Below are 26726 nucleotides of genomic sequence, written 5' to 3'. Positions count from 1 at the left end.
GGGCTCCGCCGCCTGCTTCCCGCTCGCCGCGGCCCCCGCCGGGGCGCCCCGCGCCGCCTCCGCAGCCCGCGAGACGCCGTGCGACGCCGCTGCCCCGCGAGCGGCGCCCGAGCGGCCGCGCTCTCCCCGCCGCCGGCTGCGCCGCCTCCCGCCGCGGAGTGCGGCGGGCGCTGAGCATCCCGGGAGCTGTAGTCCTCCGGGGCCGCCGGGCCGGGGCGCGCGGGGGCGCGCGGGGCGGCGGGGACTACAGCTCCCAGGGGTGCGCGCGGGGGGGCGGGCCGGGGGCGGGGCGGGGACAGCTCCGGTGCTGATCGCGAGGCGGGCTGGCCGGCAGAGCCCGGGCGGCGGCGGCGGCGGCGGCGGTGGTTGTCTTGCGCCAGCGGCACCCGAGCGAGCGGCGGGCCGCGCCTGGCCATGAGGCACGAGGCGCCGGTGCAGGTCGGTATCCGCCGGCGGGAGGAGCGCGAGGGCGCGGCGGGAGAGCGGCGGGCGGCAGGGCGGGGGGGCTCCGCGCCGCCGGCGACAGCGGCAGCGGCAGCGCGGCGGGGCCCGTCTGCGCGCCCTGCCCGCCCACGCGCCGGCGGCCCGGCCCGGCCGCGCCGCGCGCAGCAGAGGGCCGCGGGGTGCGTGTGAGTGTGCGTGTGTGCGAGTGCGTGTGCGTGAGCCAGTGTGCGTGACTGTGTGTGCGTGTGCGCGAGGGGGGAACCGGTGCGTGCGTGCGTGTGCATGTGTGTGAGTGTGTGAGCGGGCTGGTGCGTGTGCACGTGTATGCGTGCATATGTGTGTGCACACGCGTGTGCGTGAGGGAGCCCGGTGTGTGTGCATGTGTGGGGAGCAGTATGCGTGTATGTGCGTGCGTGTGTGTGTGAGGGGAACCAGTGTGTGTGTGTGAGTGTGTGTGTGCGTGAGGGGTACTGGTGTAGGGGCACATGCGAGTGTGTGAGGGGGACCAGTGTGTGCATGTGTGTGTGTGCGTGTGTGTGCAGGGGGGCACGGTGTGTGTGCGTGTGTGTGTGTGAGAGGACCCCGTATGTGCAGGTGCGTGGTGCACACGGGGTGTGTGTGTGTATGTGCGTGCGTGTGTGTGAGGGGGCCCGGTGTGTGTGTCTGTGTGTAAGTGCATGTGTACGTGTGAGGGGACCCCGCGTGCGTGTGTGCATGGAGTGCGTATGTGTGAGGGGGCCTGGCGTGGGTGTGCGCGTGGTGCGCGTGGTGCGTGTGCGCGTGCGGGGGGCCTGCCGTGTGCGTGGAGGGGCCGGTGTGTGCGAGCAGCCGCGGTGCGTGCGAGAGGGGCAGGGTGCAGGCGGGTCGTGGGGCCCCAGGCGGCTCGGCTGGGTGGCGGCCCCGCGGGCGGCCGCGGCCGGGGGCTGCCCGGGGCGGGGGGCGAAGGCGGCTGTGGCGGGCCGGGGCGGTGAGGGCGGCCCGGGCCTGTCCCCGGCCCCGCGCAGCTCCGCGGGGGAGCGGGGCAGCCGAGCGGGACGGCCCCCCGGCGCAGCCCCCGGCGCCCGCCGCCCCGCTGCGGTGTCGCCCTGCAGGTTGGGGTCTCACCGTCGAGCCAGACGGTCTCTCAGAGAGGTGCAGGGTGCTTTGCCGCTCCTCTCCAAGTGAATTGGCCTAAGTTTTAGGGGTGATGCGTAACGAGCTCCTACCGGAGCCGCAGGCAGTTGGCAAGGCATCTCCACCTGTTTGTCCAGGGAGCAGCTATCCGCCCGCCCCGGGGAAAGGCGGCTCGTTGCTCGGACCTGGGGGAGCAAAGAGGTGGCCACTTTTCAACTGTTTTTTATATGGAAAAATATAATGTTCATTAGCTCTGGAGCACCTGAACGATATCCAGATACGACTGACGTATTTTTACATGCGCTTTTTAGCAGTTTCTAGGTAGTGGTTTCAAAACAATTTACACCGAATGGCTAACCGTACACCAGTTATTTATTAGGACCTGTTTTATAATCTCATCCGGGATCTCTGGGGGCCCCAGGCTGTACACTCGAGCATGTTACCGATGGATTGGAAACAATCAATCCTGTTGATTTTGTACAGTGCAAAGAGCTCTTTTGCACTCCACTGTCACTTAAGTTATGAATTACAGCTCTCTTGGCTAATTTTTTCCATGCTGGATGTCTACTCTGGCAGTGACAGAGTCTCAGCTTAAAGGGAAGATCTGCGTTCTCTTTAATATGCGTGCACAAAAAGAAATCTGAAATCTTAATTTACATGGCTGTGGAGTTGGGTTTGTTTGACTTTGGACAGAGAATGATAATCTCATAAACCTTTCCCAGACCAGTTGCATGGATGTCGCATGCTGAAAACTTTCTGCCAAAGAGGTGTACAAGAAATAAGCCAATCTTCAGTAAGCATGTTTCAATTTTCTGATTGGAGAACAGCAATAATTAGGATGCTGCTTAAAATGCTTTGAAGAGCAGTTCTGTAAAAAAAACAGATCTTGCTTGTAAAGGATGGAAAATACAGACTGGTTACTACTGGATTAGTGACATATGACAGGTGTTGAATTCATTGAGGTTGTTAAATAGCTGTAGAAAGAAAATGGTTGTACAACATTTAAATAAAATTTAAAGAAAGTCCAGATCCAAAAAAAATATGTGTTTGACGTGTTAAATAACTGTTTTTTGTTTTTTATATATGACTGCCAGTAGAATCGGAATTATCGTAAAACATAATTGAATAAAAGTCAGCAGAAAGCAGAGCCTTAGTATAAAAAGGGACAGCAGAGAAGCTATAAAAAACCTATAAATTCCACTTTTTCAAGGATGGCAAAATTGTTAAACAATGTCTATTCTTAAGCACACCTTATACAAAATTATAATCACAAGCAATTGGATTTTTCCAAGACGTAAAAATGCTATCAGGCAGATTAGATGTGATTTTCATTTGTAATTTCTGAGTGTTTTTTTCTTTCTTCTACTTATACCACTTCCAGTGCACTTAAATATTATTCCTATTAAAGCTTCAAGTAAAACAATATTACATCGTGGGTTCTTCTTCTTAACAGTCTTTGCTTTCTCCAATATTAGGCTAGTACGGTTGGTCCTGGTTCAAATGTGGTTTAGACTGGCTGAACTAATTGCTTGATTTATCTCTTTTAGTTATCTGATTTCCTACATGAAACAAATGTAGCTGCTTCTTTGTACACAACAGGTTTATGGAACAGTCTGTTATAGAGCTAACATCTCTCTGGATTTTAGAGAAACAGGAAGACTGATCAACTACATATCTTTGTATCATGACAAAAACAAGTCAGAGGAGAGTGTAAGCACTATTTTTCCATATCCGTCAAGCAATATTAAAAAAAAAATGTGAAGTTAAAATGTGACAGAAGGATGAGAATAAGGGCCTATCCAGGGGCACTGTATTTCTGTGTCTGCAAATTCTTTATTTGAATCTTCAGCTTATGCTGTTTCTCTGTAGATTAGAAGGGTCAAAAAGTACTAGAGAGGGAGCCCAGACAAGTCCTTTCAGAGAGGGACTATGTGATGTAAAAGTTTGTCATTGTCATCTGCTGAATGTAATTGGATCTGAGTAAGAGTTTATGACTACTTTTCACTTTTGTAGTCATGTTTTCAAAGAAAAGATATAAAGTTTAGTAGTGCTTATAGGCAGGGAGAGGGCTTTGGTTTAGAAATCAAAAGCAATGAACTCTTTTTTTGCTGAGAAACATAGAAGTGTGCATGGTTTCTGCATGTTCTTTTAAGAGCTGTTCTGAATTACTTGAAATACTCTGTGTGTCTCTTAATAGTTTCCCCCAGGACTTTGGTGGTACTCTCAAAATTAAAAATTCAGTGGGAAATTCTCAGTGGTACACACATTGATTCATTCACTTCAAGTTCCACTCCTTATCTGATTGTGGCATGCAAATTTTCCACGTTCCCGAACTTGCCAAAATCAAAAAGATAAAGTGCAGTTTGGGTAACTGGGTCTTAATGTTTATCAGAACATATGGGCATTAATGGCAGCAGTCTGTAGAAAATGCCAGGTCTCTGCACACCCTGCTGTTCATTTACCAGGGCATCAGATCATTTCAAAGGTGAGTGAGGCCAGAAAGGTGAGGGAAAAGTAGGAAATGGGAAAGAACCTGTAAAGACAATGTGATCATTCCTGATGCTTCGCCAGGAAAATAAATGAGCACATTTTCTTCTGAGCTTTCCATATTCTGCTGTCACTGTGATGGTTATGCCCAAACCAAATAGGTTTATAACAGATGCATCCAAGCAAAATGGAGAAGGGCAGCAGCAACAGAAAAAAGAAAAAGGCTCCTTCCAAATTTTCAAGAGTTTATTATAAAACTGTAATGAAGAAAAGCCAAATCAGAGCTATTAGATGAAGGAGTTAGCTTGGCAATGTGTCTCCTATCACTCAGCAAAATTATTCGATACCTCACTCATGGTTCATCTGCCAAGCCACTGAGTCCACAAAGCAAGTTATATATTTCTTTTTGTTCACTAGTCAAGCTTCATTTGTAGTCAGTAATTCTCTTTCTGTCGCTACTCCTACTTGGGGAATACTGTACTGTGGAAGTTCTCTCCTTTGCTTGTTGGATATAGTCTGATCTCCAGGTCAAAGGCACTCAGGACTAGTTTATACTCATTTCTTCTTAATGTCCAGTGTCTGCTCCAGGATATGTCAGTTTAAATAGTTCTCCCCATTCTCTAATGCTCCTCCAGATTATTATCTAGAGTAACCAATTTATGTTTTACTGAGCTTTTCTAGATTTCTCTCATGAGATAAGCTTTTCATCCTTGTGTCTTCCTAATAATCTTTCTCTGTACTTTGCAGTTTGAAATCAGCTTTCATGAACATGATTGACCAGAATTGTTATTAACAGCATCTCACCCGTGCCGTGGAGAGTGACATTAGTACCTCGCTTTTTCTTTCAGCCTGATGCAGCTGCTCTGTCAGCTGAGAAGCTGGGACTTTATCTCTGTTGTTGTTGCTATTTGGAGGAGAGTTTGCATTAATACCTAGAGTGGGAACTGGACATATGTTTCTTAAATTGCCCTTTCTGTGCAGAAGGTAAACCTGGGTTAAGAAAAGATGGCTGGGGTGGGGGCAATGCCTTAGCTCATCACAAGAAGATTCACCAGAATTCTTCTGCTAGACTATGTCAGAGCCATTCTCTACTGCACCTTGATTTCTGCTCCCCTGGGCATCAGGATCTGCCAGTACTATGGTTACATTCATGCTGTTTCTGCTGATATGAAGCAAGCAGAGCTTCTTTAAAATATGTTAGACTCTCGCCTCTCTGTATCTGCTCAACATTCCACAGCTTGGCATTTCAGTGTGCTGCTTGTATAATAAAACTTTGCATTTCTAACTACACCGGTTGGACGGGGTTATGATATACTTACACATATTCATGAATATAATCTCGTTATACCTTGAAGCAGATAAACTGATGCTGCCAAGTACATCGGTTCACAAGCTGTGCTCTGCAGATGGCTGGTAATCCATAAATTCCAAATAAGTGGTTGGTTCATTGTCCACAGAACTCTGTTAAGTCTTACTAATTGGTCAGTTAAAAATAGATGATAAAGGTGATCCATAGGGATTTGTGAGGATTGGCTGTGGTCTGCAGGGAAATGACTGGGGTATCCTTTGAGGCAGAACCAAGAGTAAGAAAGCTTGTCTAAGACATAGGGAAAAGGAGAAGGAAAGTCATAGGATACCTCTGAGTCAGGAATAAAATCCAATCTCTACATTATTGGTCTAGTACTTTACCCCTAAAGTTATAATTTTCTTCATGATTGGGTCATATTGTCGTAGAATAAGTGGAGTGTTTATATATTTAAGGATCTAGGTAACATTTTGGCTACTCTGATGATGATGACACTAGATCTGCACATTAGAGACACTCAGCTGTGATGCGTCTTCCATATAGGCCCAGGAGTTACAGGCATTGAATTTTCCCATTATTTTCCATTGCCCATATTACTTTGAATAAGTTTGACTAATAATAATTGACAAAAAGCAAACGGATCATGTCACAAAAAGCTACTTGTGCAGGAAACTGTCTTTTTATTAGAATACTGAGTAAAGTCAGTTTCTTCTTAGAAAGCAATGTAAATATATGCATTTCTACAGTGTATATAGAAAAGGAGCGTTGCTCTTTGAAACAACTGTAAATCACTGTATCTGAAGAAGCCAGTAAGTGTCTGTCCTTACTGTAGATAGGAACAGGACATTTTTTCCTAGGCTTACTATTGATCTGCTCCTTTACAACGGAATTGTTTTATCTTTGAAAGAAAATAAACTGTGAAAGATACAAAGGAATGAGACTCAGTATATTCAATCCCATTATTTCTTGCCTTTTGCATCCTCTTTTCCAGGGGCAATTCATTCTGTATAGACATTCAGAGTGGGGTGCATATGTAAGTGCAAACTGAAGTGATGTGCAGTCAAGGAGGTCATGGCACTGTGCCCTGCTTAAGTGAGAAAGCTGTTCAAATTAATTCTGTCAAAGAACAAGGTCCTCTAAGGCCAAAGGGAGTCAAGTGTTTCATTACAATCATGAGAGTGGCATACAAGCACATGCTTTTTCAGACATTTGTTTTCAGCCCATGCCCTGTTTTTCCCTGTTCTCTTGGGAGCAAGGGAGCAGCTGAACAGGAGACTTGAGAACTACTTGGACTTAATATAGCAAACTCTGCTTAGTGATTAAACTTGCACGTGCCCATAAATTATCTTCCTTTAAGGACTTTAAAGATGTCCTGAAGGTAGGGAAGCATACAAAACCATCTTTTTTTGTTCCTGAACCATATTCAAGGTGAGGGCCTACCTTCTCTCCATTATTAAGATAAGGAGCAGGAGTCTGATAGCTCTTGACAATAAGTGTTCTGATCGTTGCCTTGAGCTTAGATTTCCCTGCGGGCTCTCAGGTCTGTCCTGTGTCCTCTGGGAGGTGGCCTGAGACTGCCCTTGGTGCTAAAATCCAGATGGGTGGAAGATCTGAGTAGGGACTCATTCTGCAAAAAAGCAGGTATATAACATGCTAATGGAAATAGCCTTGTGCATTTTCTCTTTAATTTTAGTAAATAACTAAGGAGAGATTTATCCCAAAGAAGAAAACATTTATTTTGCTGAAAGTGATGTGTGCTTAATATATCCATTTAATCATTTGAGTACAAAGAGAAGAACTTTGTCAAAGTAAAGATAAGGTTTTTGCATTCTTGGAAGCAGAACATCATAACATTAGGGAGGCTGACATGTTTATTTGGTTTTCTGTCAACATATTTAGCATTTAATAACAGATCTGAAAATGGCAATCCTTGTGATTATTTCCACCATTGTTTCCAAAGGACCAACATAGCATCAGCACCAGCTTCTTCACATTTCTTTGCCAAATGCCTCCACAGTAGAGGCAGCTCCTGTTAGGAGTGAACTGATGTATTAATACATCTGAAAGTGGCCTACAGTGCACTCCATACTCACTTGAAGTCTACAGCTTGCATTTAAGAAAGAAAAGCACTGTGGATGTTTTCACAAAGCCCAGGAGGACTAAGCATCTACATTTCCTCTACAGTCAGCAGAAAACCAGAGACTCTAGAGTATCGTTAAGAGTAGTAGCCTGCTGTAGGTGATGGGTACTGCACTCTGAAGAACCTGTCTCTGTGCTGACTCTAAAATGAGTTTTGGGACGTAAAGGCAAAGCATTAGCACCAGTTCTGAGTTTGATGTTCCTTCAGACTCCACAAGCACTAGTACTTTTCTAAAATTCTCTGGATTTTGGACAGAAGAAAGGATCACTATCAGTAATCTAGGGATACTGGGTCTCTAGGAAGAAGTTAAGCTATCCCAACACTTTGAATCATTGTCAATACCTCACTAATCTTCCCATAGTTCCGCAGTGGAGAGGTAGGGAAATTAGCCCTTTTCCATGCCTTCTGCATCCAGCAACAGGCAGACATACTCCAACTCTAGAAATAAAAGCTGGCTGCAATTCTGTGTTCAGCTTGCCCATAATTCTGCCTGTGGTACTGTAAATAGTTAATCCATAAGTTCAAGGCATAGAGAAGATTTTGCCTTTTAATTTTTTTAATTTTGGGGGTTTTTTAAGGAACTTTTAAGGGAACGAGGGCAGGGGTAATGCACCTAATTTAATTTAGAGAAGCAATGAAATTTCTTTGTGGGGAAAGTTTGTGTTTAAAAGCTTCCACAGGTAACAGGTCCTTACTCAAGACAACTACAAAATGCACAAGTATTAGTGAGACTATTGTTCGAATTCAGGTCTCTGATTCCTCTGTTCGCTCAATGGTACTGTTTTTGAAGTGGTAGGCATTAATATATATATGGATGAAATGTAAGGCACGTAGGACTGGGGCCAGCAAATGAAATGAAAGCTAAAACCCCTCTTTTTAATTCTTAAGCAAGTTGAGGAAGTTACATGCAAGGATTTCTAAGAGATAAAATGAAAGAAGAAGATGATTCTTCTTCTTCCTACTGAAAACAATAACTGCTGATTTCCATTACAGAAAGAAGCCAGAAGGACAGTAGAAAAGGCTGCTAGTGAAAACATACAGGCTATACACTGGCATCCGCCAGCCACTGCACGTTTTTTTTTGTCTGCTCTATTTAATTGTTTTGTTCTTGCAGTTACACTGGTATAAACAGCACTAGAGAGTCATGAAGCTGGGCGGGATTTCCTTCTGTCTTTTGCTAAAGAAATCAGAAAGATGAAAGATTAGTAATGTGTACGCTTGGTAATAGTTAGATTTTTATTCTAAAACTTCCTTATAGTGTATCTGTGAAAGGAGTGAAAAAATATTAAGGCCTAAGTGTAAGCACTCAGGATGCAAACACCTAAATATCTAAGACCACAGTTAGTCAAGAACTTTAGTCACTAATAACTTAAAGGGTAATTGTGTGCACAGAAATTCTGAAATCAAGCACTCCCTACTGCATTGTTAATAAAACATAAATTTTAAACAGAATTTTCTGACAAAGGCTTACTACTCCTATTGTCACCTTCAGGATGTTTTGTCTCCGCTTCTATATGCCTCTTCAGTATCCAGAGAAGGTGGTATACTGTTCTTTGTACTATGAGACAGCAGAATTAGCTGAGAAAATTTATGCAGTAATTGAAATCTTGCTAAGAAGGTGCGTTAGTATACAGCCCTCACCCTTATGCAAGGTCCAGCTCCAGTTGTCCTCTCAAACAGTCCAAATGCACTCTGAGATGTCTAACTTAGCTTTGACCTGGGCTGCTTTTCCATAAGCCTTTATGTTAGGATATACTGTCTTCTTTTTGTCTGAAATCTGTGTGCAGATGTATTGCCAAACTCCAAGAATTAAAAAATTCTGCCAGGCTCCCCAGATACTTGAGATTTTTCCTAAAAAGTATATGAGGTGAAACACTAGCTAATTCTAAGTTCTTTATTCTTGCCATCTGCTTTTTGAGCCCAGGTAAAATTTTGGCCAGGTTTTCAAATTACTCTCTGCAACCCTGAAAGCTAAACACATATCACAGCCCAGCTTTAGTCTCTTATTTCCCCCTCATACACATGAAGAGAAGGGCTTCTATCTGCATTTTCAAGGTATGAGTCTACCTCATCCACCATACTTTCTGAAAGTAGATTTTTTTTTTAATGTTATGCTCAAGAATTGTCATGGAGTTTTAAATGTTTTTTGGTACCAATCACCAATGACGTTTAGCTTTGGTACACTGTCTTTCATTATGAATGTAGCTTTTGCTGTTCTCTTTTGCAATGGGAATTATTAGCATGGATACAAGAATCAGGAAAATACTTAAGCCCACTGTGAACTTCTTGAATTCATTCATGTCTGTTACCAAAAATTCCAATAAAATATAAATGTTTCCAGTTTTATATAGTACAAGAGACAATAAATTATTCCTTTTTCTTTTTTATTACAGATGGCATCTGCTCAAGATTCCAGATATGGCCAGAAAGATACATCTGACCAGAACTTTGATTACATGTTCAAACTGCTCATCATTGGCAACAGCAGTGTTGGAAAAACATCCTTTTTGTTCCGTTATGCTGATGATTCCTTTACATCTGCATTTGTCAGCACGGTTGGGATCGATTTCAAAGTAAAAACAGTTTTCAAAAATGAAAAAAGAATTAAGCTACAGATTTGGGTAAGCTGAAAATAATAATTTTGTGAACTAAGCAAGCTATAGCAGTTTGATATATACAGCAGTTTGATACAGTAGCTTTTAAGCTATCGTAGGTATTTATTCTTTATCATTATCTGTATATATATATGGCATAGTAGTAAAAAAGCAGTTAATTTCTTTCCTGCAGCATTCTTCTGTCTTGAATAATAGAGTGCAGACAGTATTTTTAAAGTATTGAGGTTCAGCAGAGTGTATATTCTGAATTAAATTCCTTTAAGAAATACTTCAGGATGATATACATTGATAGCTGTTCACCCAGGTATAAGGAACTGTGCTGTATACAGTCTGTTGAAAAGGTTACGTTATTAAGGAGTGTCTTGAAATACCAGGTAAGATCTGATTTTTTCGCACAAAAAAAATACAAATTAATTTGGGAACTATGATAGTGGATGCGTAACAGAAGGCATAATTTTTGTGCTCTCAGTTATGTTTGTCATCCTGGTCACTGGAAGCCTCTTCCACTGCTGATGAAGCAAACAAGAGGAAAGAGAGAGTGTAACAGCTGTGTTGCCTGAGTGTACAAAAACCTTTACCTACACCTCAGAGACGGAAGAAAGATGTCAAACATAGGAAAGCCTGATGCCAGGGAGAAGGTGTTCTTTTCTGCAAGCTTTCCTCAGAAAGCAAGGGTAGACAAAAACTTACTTATGCAGAAGTTGCTCATGGTCACAACTGCTAATTCTTGGGTGATACTCAGGTAAAGAATGGGTGATTAACAGTGTGGGACCTGGAGTTAAATTTTTAGGTCTTTGCTGGGGTGCCTGAAGATTTTAACCCACATTTCCTTTGTGGGATATTTGTAATAGCCACACTGCTCTGAGAGAAGTTTTGAATCTTTGTCTAGCCTGGAAAGATGTTTCATTAAAACAGATGTAAATTAACAAGTAACCAATATTTTCCTTATATGTGCATAAATGCAAGACATTTAAAAACGTGTTTAATGATGAGCAGCTGTTAAATCTGGGGAAACTTTGGATTAAACCTGACCAGACCACCTGACATGTTTAGAACAGCAGATAAAGTGAATATGTTTTTAATATGGCACGTTTTCCCAGCAAACCCATTTCTTACAAGAAGACTGTGATCAGGAAGGTAAATCCAAACGTGAGTTTCTCAGGTCAGGCTGAGTCTCATTCCTGCCTTTTTAGGTAGGATGCAGCCCTTGACATCTCAAATCGTTTGTCATTCTGTGCCCTCTAGGAACTGGAACACAGACTCTTTGCCTCTCAACTTCTCACCTTTTTAAACTTAGAGTCTTATTTTCATCATGGTTATAACAGATAGTGCTACAGTCTAAGTAACTGTGCGTTGTGCATGCTTTCACAGCACTAACGTGGTAGTTTCACTGTAACACAGTAGTGTTGGAGATGACAAGGTAATTCACACTGATATCACCTCATTATCTCCTGTTAATGGAGCAATAAAATTTAGTTCACATTAGAGTCTTTACGCAGTTCTTCTTCTTTTAATCACCAAGTGGCTTCTACAATGTGTTTAATTCATCATGTCTCTCCTAGAAAAAGCAGCAACATTAGTTTACAACATTGTATTAAGGCGATTGCTTTGACACCAACATATTTCTCATAATGCTGCTCCATAGCAGACTACGATACAGATATGTGCTTGACTCAAAGCAGTCCATTAATCTAAATGTGTCCAGAGGTATCTGTGGCATAGAGAGGATATTGTGTTAGCTGTATTGTCGCCACCTGGAATAAACTTCCAGTTCTATCCAGACACTTTGTTCTTCTTTGCACAGCAGTAACGTACAGACTCTGCTCTGAGAATGAGCTCCCTTTGTTCTGCAGTGACAGCCAGGAGAAACTCTGCTTGAAAAAACGTGCAACCGGAGTGGGTGAAACAAACACAAGTTTTCCATGTGTCACATGGAAGAGGGAATAGAGACTCAGATTATGACAGGGACCTTCCTAACATCACCTACCAGGACACAGAGAGGGTTAGGAACAGGTCTTCAGATCTTCTTACTTTTAGGTTAAAGCTTTTGCAGCAGCCAGCACTGCCTCTCCTTATTTGTTTCCATTAAAATTTTAATGCAAGTTCTTAAAAAGCCTTGTCATTGCCAAATGAACTCAAATTGCAACAGCTCACTATTACTGTTTGCACTTTTAGATGGAGTATTCTGCATTGGAATATTGTGTTGCTGTTATGCTTGCTAGAGTAAATCTGTTGAATGTTGCACTCCTGGGACCTTAAATAAAATCAGTTAAGTATCCCAGAAAGCTATTCCAGTGAGTGAAATTTGAAACAAACATAGAGCACTGTCACCACATCAGATAAGCTGAATCAACAGCTGTATTATTCCTATTATGTAGCATCTATATATGTAACACCTCTCTATATTATACTTTATTACTTTTCTTTGATTATGCAGATGTCTTTTTAAAATGAACAGTACTCATGCAATATCCATTTCAAATTGCTTATATAAAAGACAGTTTAGATTACCTAAAATATAAAACTGAGTAAATCAGAGTGAGTTTTTGATTTGATGTTAATTCTGTCTAGAAATATCCATGACCCTGTAACACTTCCTTTGAAATCAGTGACAAAGTACTTGGTGACATCATGTAATAAGTGATGTTCAACAGATATGAAATAAAACATTTTGAAAAATCTCATAGGTTTGAATAGAAACTGGAAATTGAATTCTGTTTTAAAACGTGTTCTGAATGATGAGATCAAAGCTAAAATACTTTACTATGTACTGCAGTGAAGAAATACAAAGAATGCCACTGTTCTGCTATCCTTGCATGGTAATAAGATGTAGAAATGTGTAAATAGTAAGGCTGTTAAATTCACCAGATTTCCTAGTTGGAGACAAGGTTGATCCAATATGTGTTCAGTTACAATCCCCCCCCCCCTTTCTTTTTTGGATGGATGTATAAACTTCATATTTACCATCTGTTTCAACATGTAACTTAGTGTTCAACTTGAAGTATGTTGGAGCATTGAGCATTGATTTTCCTTTGAATATGATTCTAGCAAGCTTATCAGCGAAGGGTATAAGACTGTTTGAAAGTCCACATGAGCATTCGAGGAAGCAGGGTCATTATTTCTTAATAAAAATCACTATGTGATTATTACAGATGAACTAGCAAGGGATAATAGGTTGCAGCTGGTGCTGTCTTACTTATTGGGATGCCCTGAAGGGTTTTTTTGTTCGTTTGAGGTTTTTTTTTTTTTTTTTTTTTTTTTTTTCTGTAAGGCAATGGTGCTTCATTCTTGCATTCAAAGGACCCAAACTGAACTGTCCTCTTTTATTGTTAAAATCAGGTAGGATATGGCTTTTTTATTGTTAAAGTCAGGTAGGATATGGCTCTCTCTAGTGCTTATCATTATCGCTTTTTCATATGGTTAGAAAGAGCCTGCTGGGAGCAGTGAAAGGTTTACATTATTCCTTCTGAGACAAAAAAACTCCTCTACAATATTTCTTACTGAAATTGAGAGATGTTCAGAGTTCAAGTCCTGTATTCATTAGCAGTAGCACATTACCTTGTCACAGGACCACTAGCTGGCTCCAAACTTTTGTTTCAAGGTAAGTTATAAATGTGGCAGCCATAGTACAGACAGTGTAAAGACAGACTATTAATAGATTGTTTTTCTTTTTAAGGTGAAAAATCCAATAAAAAAGACATTTTACCTAAAAAAATTGATTTCCCAACAGAAACTATGAGAAATTTTGGCACGGAATTCTATCTGTATGCGGCACATAACTGCATAGGGTGAATTCCTATATGACAGGGCTTTTGAGTGTTCCACAGTGGAAGCCTCAGATGTGCAGCATCAGATTCTTTCAGTTTCCAACATTTAGATTTAAATTATGTTGAATGAAAAGATAAGTGGCCAGTGAGTACCCATCCTGATAAAAACACACGCTAAAGGAAAAGACTAAAAGTGCAAAGACCTGCAAACCAAAAAAGAAAATTAAATTTAACCTTATAAATCTACTACTTTATTCACTGTACAAAGCAGTACAATTGGTATACAATGCAGCTGGGAAACCGTAAAGGTTTGCAACATTTTTGCAAGTACTGTAGAGTCTTTAATGAAAATAAAAGAAAGCAAGAGCTTATAGAGAAAATACAGGCATTGTACAGTAAAATTTGTCAGATATCATTTGTTAAAATAAGCCATTGCAATCGGAAAAAGTAAAACACGTGCAGATATTGATTCCTGTAAAATAGAAGAAAATCTACAAAAACAAGTCAAAGATTGTATTTAATTGACAGGGTATCCATGTCATATCTTTAACTCCAGTCTAAAATTTAATTGATCAGAGCTCTCAGTGATTTTTAATTGATTTGAGTACATATTTTGTTTAAAGAATCAAGCATCAAGTTTTCCCACTCTGATCTGTCTGTCATACAAAAATGTTCTAACTGCAAATAAGAGCACTGCATTACCTTTTCCTGCTTAGATGGCTTTTGCCTGAGACCAGACATAGACTGCATGAACTAGAGGCGCTGATCATTGTTTCCCAAAACTGTGTGTGACAGTTTCATTTTGATACCAAAAATGTTGCTGTCATCATCTGCTGTCATCATCTACTTTCCATAAGCTATCATGCGCTCTGGCTTAGGGACCAGGTGAAGACTAGGTTTAATAAGCTGAATGAGGAAATCCAATTTCATCATTCAATAATTAAAACTGTAGTACTTGTTCAAAAAAAATGAATAAACATTAGGCACCTGGTTCTTTGCTTGACAAGGCCCCTAACACTGCTCTAGCAGTAAAAAAAATGAGTTAAAATGAGAATAAATTTCTCAGAATGAGAACAAATTTTTTGTCTGAGAGGGGTCTGTGGGAGCAGTCATATGAATGAAAATTGCCTTGATATTGGTGTCTTTAAGGGGAATCCTACAGTAAGTCTTTAGTGTGGAGGCAGTGCAATATTCCAGAAATATCCTGTAACAGTGACTAAGGCTATGATGTCAGTGCAGTAATGACTGGATATGCTGGTTCAGAAGAAAGGCGGTGAAAGCTGAAGCAACAAAAAATCTGTTACGGAGTTGAAAGCAGGGTGAGGGAGAGGATGATGATATATAATATATTGGAAATGTTTCATCATTTTAGGGACTGATTTTGTGTCGTCGGAGTCACCTGAGTATTTTTAATTGGTATGATAGCTCCATCAAAGTTTATTTTATGATTTTTTTTCCCCAGGTGCTAGTGACAGTGTGTGTGTTGCTGCTTAGTATATGCAGGCTTTTTAGATTAGAATAGTAAATCTAATATTAAAAATTTAATTTCCTCATCTCAGCATGAGAATCAAATGCATGTCCAGAAATATACCAGGCAGCAAGTGATCTGATGATAGCAGTAGAGAAGGCTGAAAACTTCAGGGATTTAAGATTTCTCTGGATCCATCTGTACTAGTAAATTAAAGATACTCATGTTGTCCTTTACCACTGAGTTCAGCTGGCATAGGATAGCTTGTGTCCATACATCTAAAATCTTTCAGTCTCTGAAACAGGATGGTGACACTCAGACTTTGTAGTGGGAATGGTCTCTGGCCTGTGCTGCCTCCTGAACCTTGCCCAGGAACTGTCTGGCAGAGTGCTAGTGAGTTTGGCTAGTAAGTTCAGAAAGCGTGCTGACAGTTTCACAGTACAGAAACTTCCATAGCCCAGAAATGCCCCCTGGCACAATTTATTCTGCTTTATAGGCATAGCCTGAAAGGGCAGCAGCTCAAGTCAGCTGACCTGTCTCTGGTGATAAGTGATGCAAAGTGTTAACAATTGATTTTCTGTCAGAAGGCTTCAAATGAGCCATTTCTGGGCAAAGATAGTTAATGAGGAACATGGTTGTGTTGGTCAGAAGACAAACTCTTGCTGGACCTCCTCTGTTATCTGAAAAAAGGTGTAATTCTGGGCAGCTTTTGTCACAGTTTAAGCTGCCCTTCAGCAGGGGCATGTTATCTGAGCTGTGATCTATGACGTTGTTAGCCTAAAATATTCCCCTGCCTCTCCTTGCTTTATTATTTCTCTCCTTATACACTATACGTATTATTGGAGACCCATGAAAACTTTTTACCTGGAAGTTTTGGGATACAATCCCTTTTTCATGTAGTGCTTCTTAAGTTTTTTCAAGAGCTATTCCATTTATGCACAAGTCGTATTTGGTATACTTTATTTCTCAGAAATACTGCTATTCATTAATGATTATTTTTCCATCACTATTTTTCCCCTTTTTTTGTAGCATACTTAAAGTATCCGATGCTAAGGATTTGCACAGTGAAGGAAAGCCCCTTATAGTATGGACTTGTATATGTACTCTTCATCCTTATACAGCTTGGGTACCTCGGTTACTTCAAGAAGTCTTGTGTTTACATTAAATCAAAGATTCTTAGTGTTCAATTTTCTTTGCTCTGCTTATTCTGTTTCTTGTTCCTGTTCTGCTATTTATATTAGAGTTGCAGCTATGGATCCAAGTCAGCTCAGGTTTAATTGTTCTAGGTAAATAGCCAAAAAATGGCCAAATAGCTCACAGTCAGCCAGTCTAGCGGGAATGAACAGCTGAGACAGGGAGATGGCTAAGGAAGACATTTGTAAGAAAAAGAACAGCACTTACCTGAAAAACAGGCAAGACAGCTTGCCATTTCTGTAGAATTCTAGCAGATCCTGGTAGCTTGTAGGCATCACAGCAGAAACAGATGAAAGCAGAGGTTGAAAAGATAATGTGTGCTGCTATTTGAAGTTTGACTGGAATTCTTTGAACATGGAGGTATGTGAGAGAAAGCACCTACGTGTCTGAGTGAGAATGGGACCAAGAGTTTATGAGAGAGAGCACCCTTAATCAAATAAAAATTCAGAAACAGTTAAAGATACTAAATGTGGTGCCTTATCTTGGTTCCTTGCAAAATACACTGCAAAAGGGATTACAGATGTGACTCTGCAGTCCTTTACTGGGAAAGACAAAACTGAACTCTGTAGAACTTTGTGCAAGAAGTGCTTCCTTGGGACCTATTCTGGGTGTAAAATATAGATACATCCCTTATAAACAATCCACTCCTTGCGATGCATTTCTAATATAAAGCCAGGGCCTAGTCTACAGTGCCAAAGAAGACCTCAGCAAAGTAAAAGACATGCTCAGTTCACATGGATTTCAGTGCAAACAGCACATGCTGTGAGCTTTGTGAGAGGCTGGCTAGGCTGGCCAGAGATGGCACTTCTAAAGGACATACAGGTGATATGTTTGTATTTAAAAAGTACCACTGGCTATTCAGATATGTATGTGACATGACATTTTGGTATTACAATAAAAAGCATGTCTTGAGAGTTTCAAACATCTGTGCTAAACCCAGAATGTCAAAAAAATGTCCCAGCACATCAGTCACACTGGCTTTCATGGTTGAAACTGCCATTTCACTGTGATTTTTAAATTTCCTTAATATTTTTGTTATCACAGCATCAGCTTCTACTAATGGATTGAAAGACACATTACTATCTTTACTTCCGAGAGAACTGATATAGTGTGTAACATGTCAAGACATATAAAGCCACTTGGCTGCCTAAATGCTGTAAGAAGACATATTATGTCTGTAAGACAATGTTAGTATTTCTGCTTAGCTATAAACAGTATGGTTATTTTCATGTTTCTTTTCAGTTCCTTCTCTTCCTGCTACTTCTATTTCTGGTCTGTGATTCTTTCTACTTAGGTAAATGCATACTGGAACTTCTGACTGTCTTTCAGCTGGACCATCTGTTTTTCTGTTTTCCAATTAAAGTTGTGCTGCTAAGGAGTTATATGGTTCTGGAAATGGTAACCATCCATAGAGCCTTTCAGCTCCAGGCTTGTGATTTAAATCCAGGTCAGGATTGATCAATAGTAGTTTTTGTCTGATAGATGTTTCGTTGATCTATGTGAAGTGAGTTCAGCAGTCTTAGACTAGTTTCTAATTAACCTGTATCCACCTTGCTTCTTCTAACTACTACATTTAACTGAAATTCTCATACTGCAAGCACTTCTGCACAATCTTAACATGTTTTGTCCCACTGATGCTTTTAGTTTTAAAATTGTCTTTTAAGCCATGTGCTTAATGTTATCTATGTCAAAATTCTTGAGCCACAAGTGTTAGGAGAGAGTTTGGAGCAGAGAATATACTAGCCCTGTTCTTATATTCCTTCCTAGGCAACAGCTTTTGGCCACTGTCATGATAATGAGCTAGAGAGCCCTGTGGTCTGTTCTAGTACAATTCTGTGCTTTAGCAAAAGCCAGCATTGCCTACTTTAACAATTTTGCTGTATAACCCTGCTTGCTGCATACAATTAAGGCCCCCATAACCATCTTAGTTATATATTATATATATATAACTAATATATATATAACTAGGTATATAACTTATATATATATATTACAGCTGGACCTTAAATATTCTCTGACAAAGGCTGCTGTTACTGGTAACAGGATACTTCTGTATTCAAAGGCAAAGATTAATTGGAAAGACAAGGTGGCGTTTAGCATAATTAGAATTCTAAATAAGGCTCATTTTGCTGTTTAAGTGGAAATGTCCACAGGGATTCTTCAAGGGAAACTCAGCTAGTTTAAGACACTGTGTAGAACATTTTGCTGTAGCGTGTCTTAGGCAGATTTATTCATAGGACTCCTGGGAAATGCATCCTGCCATCACATAGGCCAACAAATCATCATTCTGCCAGACCTAAAGTGACTGTAGGTCTCCCCAACCTGTGACCAGGCAGTTCTGGTATAACATTTTTTCAGTTGCCTTTGCCATCCCTATCACAATCTGCAAGTCCTCAGCTTTTCCTATGTAGGGAACCTTATACCAGTGGAAGGACTGTCATGAACCAGCACTTGTATATGTGCAAGCATCATATAGAAGCTACACAGGCCCCTTAAAAACTGGTGATGAGAAAGGGAAGATACAAAAGCCTGTCATTAATACATGTCTATCTGAGTAGAAAGATCTTCGGTTTTGCTTGAAGTAGAGAGACAGAATTGGAAGGAAAAAGGGGATGGAAAGATTTTACTGAAGCACGAGCAATAACCTTGGGCTAGTATTGAAAAACAAAGAAGTTATTTTAATTGTTCAGGATGAATAAAATGCTGAGATATCTGACAGTATATTCTAAATTGTGAGGTGTAAGTTAGACTTATTAATGCTATCATTTGAAGAAGCAAGAATAAGTATATTTCTAAAATGAGATTTATGTTGACATTATTCCTTAAAGTGAAGTCAGCTGTGCTGCCAGCTTCTGTGAAACATTTTAATGCCACATTTAAGACATCTGTACAGCTGCAATGAATCTGCAGAGAAAAGGCAAGACCGTACAGGCTATTCACTGCATTTTAATAAGATTTGGGTTGTAGATTATAGCAAAATGTTGCACTCTTACTGTGCAGTTGTCGCTTTGAAATCAGAGGACCAGAGCCTTGGATGGGAGCCATAATGTAAATACCACAAAGAGAGGAGTGTAGAAACAGTGTTTAAAGCTCAGTTTTGCCTTCTCCTGCTGCTCAGTGCAAGCTGTTTCCCTGTGCTGTGTTAGAACAGCTTGAAGTCATTCTGAAATTATGCTGGGTTGAGAGGGACACAAGTGACTGAGGTGAGGATGGGGGTCACATAAAAGCAACTCATTTTTATTTAACACTACCCACTTTGCATTGCTGTTCTGGAAGTAAGCTTAAGTGCATGTCATAAGAAGCCAGAGCCATAAGGGGCTCTGTGCCATTTCAGCATAATGCTTGTAGCGGTTAACACATTATGGACAATGCACCCAGCTTTTACATGTGAAATGATGACATCAAGCAAAGCAGCATCCCTGGAGGATATGGATCTGTATTATGTTGTTATTTCCCCCAATAGTCAGATAAGAAAAATGAATTAAGATGTTGATTGCATTTGTTTTTAGTAGAGAAACTGCTTTTTCTGCTTTTATTTCTTTTCAATGTAGTTTAGGGCTAATCTCCTTCAGTCTATTCTGAACAAATATATTGTTCTCCTGTAATCATCTAGCTATTTTCTGGCTTAACCCAGTAAGATTGTTTTATTACTCACTGTCTGTAAACAAATTCTTTCCACAGTTTTTAACTGTTATGAATTTATTTATTCATTAATCACAGTTTGAGAAATACAGAGAACTCTGTCTCAAAGAACTCAGTTGTCAACTCAGATGGGAGTTGTTGAGGGTATAATTTAGCAAACTTGTTTACTCTAAATGAGGATGGTATCTAAGTGTGAAGAGTTATTACTTTCATGCCCATCAGTTTATTATTTAGGTATATTTATAAAAAGAAAAGGAAGTTAGGTCTGTCTTAGAAAATCAGTTGTTCTTTTCTGACAGTGAGAATAAAATTTGGTAGATATTTTTGGCCCTTTTAGATTGGATACTATTGCCTTAGTTTTATTTTATTTGGAAATGCAGCCAACCCTGCAGAAAGAAATATGAAGTAATGTCTTGTAGAGATTTCTGTTTTTCCTTCCCTAGATGGCTTGGTCTGTCACATTTGCTAACTAAGCCTGTATTTTTTCAGCTTAATGAGTCATTCTAGGATGAGCTGAGCTAGATAACCCTGGAAGTGTCATGTTTTATAATTCTGTTTCACCTATAATTACAACTCGTATTTCCTGCGGACTCGTGAAGAACCTTCTGGGACCGCTTATTTCTGGCTTCTTCTCTAAAAGATATTCAAATTCTAGGCATTGTAAGAGGTGTTTTAAGTGCAATTTATTTGAACTATAGTTTCTTCGGAGCAATCTCTACATGTCTTCCCTATACAATGACTAGTGGCATGGAGTGCTGATATGAGATTAGAGTTCCTAGGTTTTAGTGGATATGATCACACATTAAATGTGGAGGCATCTGAGATGGCTTCACCTGCACTAGCTGTGAAGTGCCAGAGAGTGAAATGAGGAAGCATCACAGTGGGCTGAATGCAAATGACAGATTCTTTTAACTGTATCAACAAAAGGAAACAAAGAAATTTCCTGGACAAGATGGAATTTAGTAGTGAAAAGAAAGTTCGATAAGGAACTGGCTGATAGATGACAAGCTGTCTTGAAAGGAGAGGTCATCAGACTTGGAATGTATTGTGGAAATGTGTCAGGACTCAAGCAGTTAGCGATTTTAATAGTCAATAGGCACATGCTAATAATATTTGTTAATGACAGGAAGTTAGGAGGTATTACCAGTATGGAAGAAGACCAGAATATCATACAGAAAAAAATAATGACTTTCAATAGTGGCATAATAAAAATGGTATTTAACAGTTCCAAATTGTGCACTTTGGGAGCAATAACAAGAGATTAATCTATAAGGTAGAAGTTATTCAGTTAGCAACCACTGAAGAAAGGCACAATCTGGGTGTACAAGGGAGAGAAAGGATGACTATGAATCATCCTTCTGATGCCCAATGAAAAACAGTTAATACGTTCCTTGCATGTGCCTAGTAAAGCACTTCCAGAGGAAACAGAACTGCACCATTATCCGGTGCACTGGAGATACTTCACATGGAAAGAAGAACTCAAACTGAAATGGGTGGAGAAAAGCACTACTGTAGCGAGTAGGGGAACAGAAGGAGGTAGAAGGGAATTAAAAGTCTTTTTACTCTAGAAGAACAAAGGTAGAGAGTAGTCCTTAGTTTTTTGACAAGTAACTTTTTTCAAAAACGTATTTAATTCTGTCAAAAAAAACTAATTCTCCACTGAGAAACAGTTTGAACAGAAAAAAAGTGTAGGCAAGCCTATTATTTACATGACATCAATGTGCTGTAGGAAGAAGTCTGTAACAAATGAGCAGTATATGCACTGACAGGCTGTATAAAACAGAGAGGCATTTAGAGAAGTGGACACTAGACATGAATTGCCTTAGAAAACAAGGAGTTGGGCTGACAAGTGGGACATGCACTGTTCTGGGTGCTTCCAGTTGCTTTCTCCCCAAACATACAGCAGAAATTAATGCTTGTATGATATTTTGAATATGACAGTGGTCTTACTTATGGTACGTGAGATTCAAGTATTTGTCTTGCTTCATGTTCATGAGCCACCATCCTTCTTCCTGTGCTTTTTTAGGCCAAATTCCTTTTGTAAAGTCCATTCATGCAGGTGCTAAGAATGCTTTATTCACAGCACTCTACTTCAGACAGTTTAATGAAATAAGGCGGTGTAATGGTGTAATTAGCTGGCTGCATCTCATAAGAGGGAGCTGGTGGCAGGTACAAAGAGTTTTAAGAGAAGTGCGACTCCAGGGCTATCAACAGGAAATCAATTTGGTCATTGGATACGATCAGTTTGGCAGACAAAGAAACTCTCTGGCCAGCAGCAGAGCACGAATGTGTCTATTTGCCATGTTGCAAGGAGTATAGCTTCTAAAAAGGGAGACAGACATTAAAAAGACAGCATAAAAAAGGGGAAAGGGGGTTATAGCTGCTTTAAATGGAAAGGCTGGGAAACCCAACATTGTGCTAATTAGAGGGGAAGAGAGAAAAGAGTGATGTGATTGAAGTATATGAGGAGTCCTGTGAAAATGAATGTCAGACCTGAAGCAAGAGAGTAATTAACAGCCTCAAGGATAAAAAGACATTACAGAAAAGTCAGACAGTCTGGGAGAAATGCCTTTACTCTGAAGATAATGAATGCCATTATGATGGCACAGAAACAGGAGTCTTAAAAGTTAATGGAAGAAACGATGATAGAAGATGACATTTGTATGTAACATCCTTAATTGGACATCAGCTCTGGGGATTAAACCCAGTATATTTAGAGCTAAAATCATGAGCTCTTCTTGCTTGATTTGAAAGGCTAAGTCAGCTTACTCAGGAGCAGGCATAAGTTTCTTGAAGCAAACCACCCATTATAAGGGCATCTGTATAAACATGGAATCTCTTCAAAGATTCTGTCAATCCTATCCATGTAGTTAAGCTGTGGAACTCCTTGCTAAAGGACACTGCACATGCTAAAAGTTGACATGAGTTAAAGGAAGTCTGGGAAAATTCATGGAAGAGATATTCATACTTAAAGGCACAGAAACTACATCCAACTTGGGAAAATCACTGAGCTGCAGTTGGTTGGAAGTCAGGAGTATGTTAAAAAGAACTATCACATGTGTCCACCTTTCTGTCATAATTTTCCCTCAGCAATTGCTCATCAACACTATCACAGAGGATACTGGCTAGATATACTTTTGGTCTAACCCAGCAGGACTGGTCTTATACAAATTTTTGTTTACATTTAAAACAGACCAGTTCCCTGCTTTCTTTGGGGAAAAATCATCCCTGCTTTTTATGGAACTCCATTTCCCAGCTGGAAAAGTGCCAGAAGATTCAGTCACAATCATTTTAGTACTCAGGCCTCTGTCACGTACAGATGAAAAATACTTTGAAATACTTATACCTGAATACTTAGTACTAAGAAAATAACAGGAGCCAGGAAAATAGAAATTTCACCTGCCCATCCCTCACAACAGGGTTTTTGTGAGAGCTGTCATGTAGTAATACACAAGTAATCCCAGGAGAGGTTGAAGATGAGGCATGACAGAACTGCAGTCTTCCTGTTTCCTCATGGTGAAGGGTGCAGGGATGGGAACTCGGTGGATTCCAGGAAAACTTGCGTTAATAATCTTGGTGCTTTGATTCTCATTCTTAAAGGAAGACTAAACTAAGAAGCTAAATTTGGTATAATTATCTTGCAGTTCTTGATAGGTTATTTGCTAGCTTTCTTTTACTAAGTTGTAAAATTCCTTTACTTCTTTTTAGGCCTCTGAAATCAGTCTATTCCCTGATGAGTTCCTTTAGAAATGCCAGGCCTCTTGCCAATGCAGTGATTCTTAAGCTTTCATGTTTGGGCCTATGGTGTTCTGTAGGACAGCCAGAAGTGGTCTGTGAAAAGACTTTAAATTAACAAATAGAATATATTCACACACATGCAAGTAAGGAAATAGAATGCGGGAATAAGAATAATAGTTTACATTGTTTGGTTAGAAATAAAACCTGTGTTTGGTTAGAAATAAAAACTCTTGTGAGGCATCTCAGAAAAAGACATTGAGTAACCCCAATTTAGAAATCCCTGTTTTCCATCTACAAACATAAGAACATATAAAAGCTACTTGGCTTACAATAGACATTTTCCCTTGAGCTCTTATTTACCTTTCTATTCTTCCTTTGTGAATGCTATGAAATAGTCATAGCACAGCATAGCCCTTGGGATTTAATTCTTCAGTGTTTTCCATTTTGTATGGCCAGCTAGGATGTGAAACAGAATTGTATGGCTTTCCTTATGTTTGCATATAAAAGAATAATTAAATACGGACACCTTCTTTATAGGAGTGGGTCAGATTTCCAAGAGAGACTGGTTTGGGTAAGGGAATTGATGCATTTTGCACTTATTCTAGAAAGATGCTAGAAACTGTTTCTGCTGACATTGATGAACATATGTTCATCTAATACATCTTTTGTCTTAGCCCAAACACTGTGGAAAGCAGAGTTTCCAGCACACAGCGTTACCACACAACGAGTTTCAAACACAAAGCAATGACACAGGATCACAGCATGGCAGCTTTTGTGTAGCAGAAAGGGAGTCAATGTTCTTCTAAACCATTTTAAGTTTTTTTTTTTTAACCTGATTTACCTCTGTGTCGTGGAGTGAGAATATAAAGAAGACTCAGCAGGTTTGCCTTAATTTACAGCCAAACTCCAGATAAGCTCTGCTTTGTGCAAGGACAAATCTGATTTTTTTTCCCTATGTACTGAAGTTCTTAGGAATGGAAATGGCACAGTTCTGCAGGGCAGGAGAATTTACTTCCTACAGCTGTTTCTCTCTGATTATGCAAAAAGGTGCCTGTGTTAACACTCTGCCCAGGCGTAAGTTTCAGCAGACCAAAATGAATGTCTGGCTTTTCTGAGAGCTTGGGTTTTCAAGATTAGCATTGATCTTTTACTAGGCCTGTTTATTTTGGAAGCATATAGTTAAATCCTCAGGTATAGTCTATCTGCACAAAGATATCTTGTTTAGCATATTTATAAACATGGCCTATGTAGAAAGAAATTTAAATGCTGGAAGTTCCTTTTATCTTAGCAGTTTAAAAAATGGATAGGACCACCAACATAAAAAGTCCATTTGGTATAATTTCCATTGATTTGTCTCATTAAATATAGCTCTAAACCCAGCTAATGTAGGATTCCTTTTTTTTCTCTGACATCCTTGTGGATTTGATCAGTGGTGTCTGGAAAAGGGTTTTAAATGTGGCTGACTGATTCATAGCTTTTTTTTTCTTTTTCCTTCCTTTTTTTTAAAAATCACATATCACTTTTCAGAACAGAGCAGATCCTCCTCTATGGCAAACTTCTTCCAAGTCTGAAAGAGCTGATGCTGAATTATGGTGATTCATCTGCTTGGTAACCCAAATTATATCTCCAGGGCTGCCAGACTTTTAGCATTTTGGAGATTAATGGGTTCTGTTTTCTGTTTCTGGAAGGGATTTTGAAGTCTGGCTTTGAATTGTCTAAGGAGGCAAGAAATAATTTTAACAACCATTCACATCCTTGAAGGTCTTCATCCATCTCATTAGCAGCCTTCCATCCAGAACTGAATCACCTGTGAATCTAACTTAGCAATTACACCATCATTTGCATGTCCCACACAAAAACATAGCTGGACTTCCTAAAAATAAGTCAGGATTTAGGTAAGATTTTAGATTTATCACAGCACTGAAACACATGAGTTTGACAACACTATATTAATTTAAGATCTCCCAGTTTTATCAGTTGCTGTGACTGTCAGCAGGTATATTATTGTAGGAAAGTCAAACTTTGACTATTACACCAGAAGATATTTTCTTCTCTCCTGTGTAACTAAATGGAGTGATGTTTTCTGAACAGGTCCTGATGAGATTTCCACTCTGATTTCTAAATCCAATAAGCTTGCAGACAGAACTTCCAAACCTACTGATGTTTGCTCCCCAGTAGTCAAACCAGAAAGGCTTCAGAAAAGTATACAATAGCAACTTCTCCTTTATCTCTGTTGGAATTTTAAGTAACTTTTATACTTAGAGGCAGATTGTCAGTTGATATACATCAGTTGATATACATCAGTTGATATACATCAGTTTTATTCCCTTGAAGTCAAATGAGTTAAGCTAAGATGAAGAACCAATCTTTATACTGAAAAGTGATGGAGGAAGATATAAAAAAGAAGTGAATCAGAAACTTAAAGTGGGCTTCATCGAATTTATCTTTTAGTCAGTAAGAGCTAGATATCTGCTCTAAGCTAGTAGTTTATGATGGCTCTATAACCAGTGGCCAGAGACAGACATCTTCAGAAGCATTTAACATTCTGTGCTAAAATACATCCCTAAAAAAAAAATTCCTCCTAAAAATATCCCCTTTGGATAGTGGTGTGCTCTGCTAAACTGACTATGTGGTGGGCCTAAGTTGCAGAAAACTAGATGATTATATTTTAGATGGCTGGATCCTACCCTTAGCAACTGGAAAAAAAGGGGAGGCTTTGATAGCAAGAGGAGTGAGTGGATGAGAGATCACTCCTGTTTTTGTCATTCTTTTTCATAATTTTTGCAAAAATCTGTAGGCTGTAAATTAGTGA

General features: G+C 40.0%; 1 protein-coding gene across 1 annotated transcript in view; it reads left to right on the top strand.

Annotated features, from left to right (window-relative positions):
• The first annotated feature begins 336 nt into the window (after positions 1–336).
• LOC112995774 (ras-related protein Rab-3C) overlaps positions 337–26726 on the top strand; it is a 139915-nt gene continuing 113525 nt past the window's right edge. The window contains exons 1-2 of the mRNA XM_064499766.1: positions 337–438; positions 9884–10111. Of these exons, the coding sequence (XP_064355836.1) occupies positions 415–438; positions 9884–10111 (252 nt within the window). The 5' untranslated portion in view covers positions 337–414. The remainder of the gene's footprint in view (positions 439–9883; positions 10112–26726) is intronic.

This window comes from Dromaius novaehollandiae, chromosome W (assembly GCF_036370855.1).
Source record: "Dromaius novaehollandiae isolate bDroNov1 chromosome W, bDroNov1.hap1, whole genome shotgun sequence".
Taxonomy (NCBI): domain Eukaryota; kingdom Metazoa; phylum Chordata; class Aves; order Casuariiformes; family Dromaiidae; genus Dromaius; species Dromaius novaehollandiae.
The sequence above is the reverse complement of the archived record's forward strand: the minus strand, read 5'-3'. Positions and strand labels throughout refer to the sequence as shown.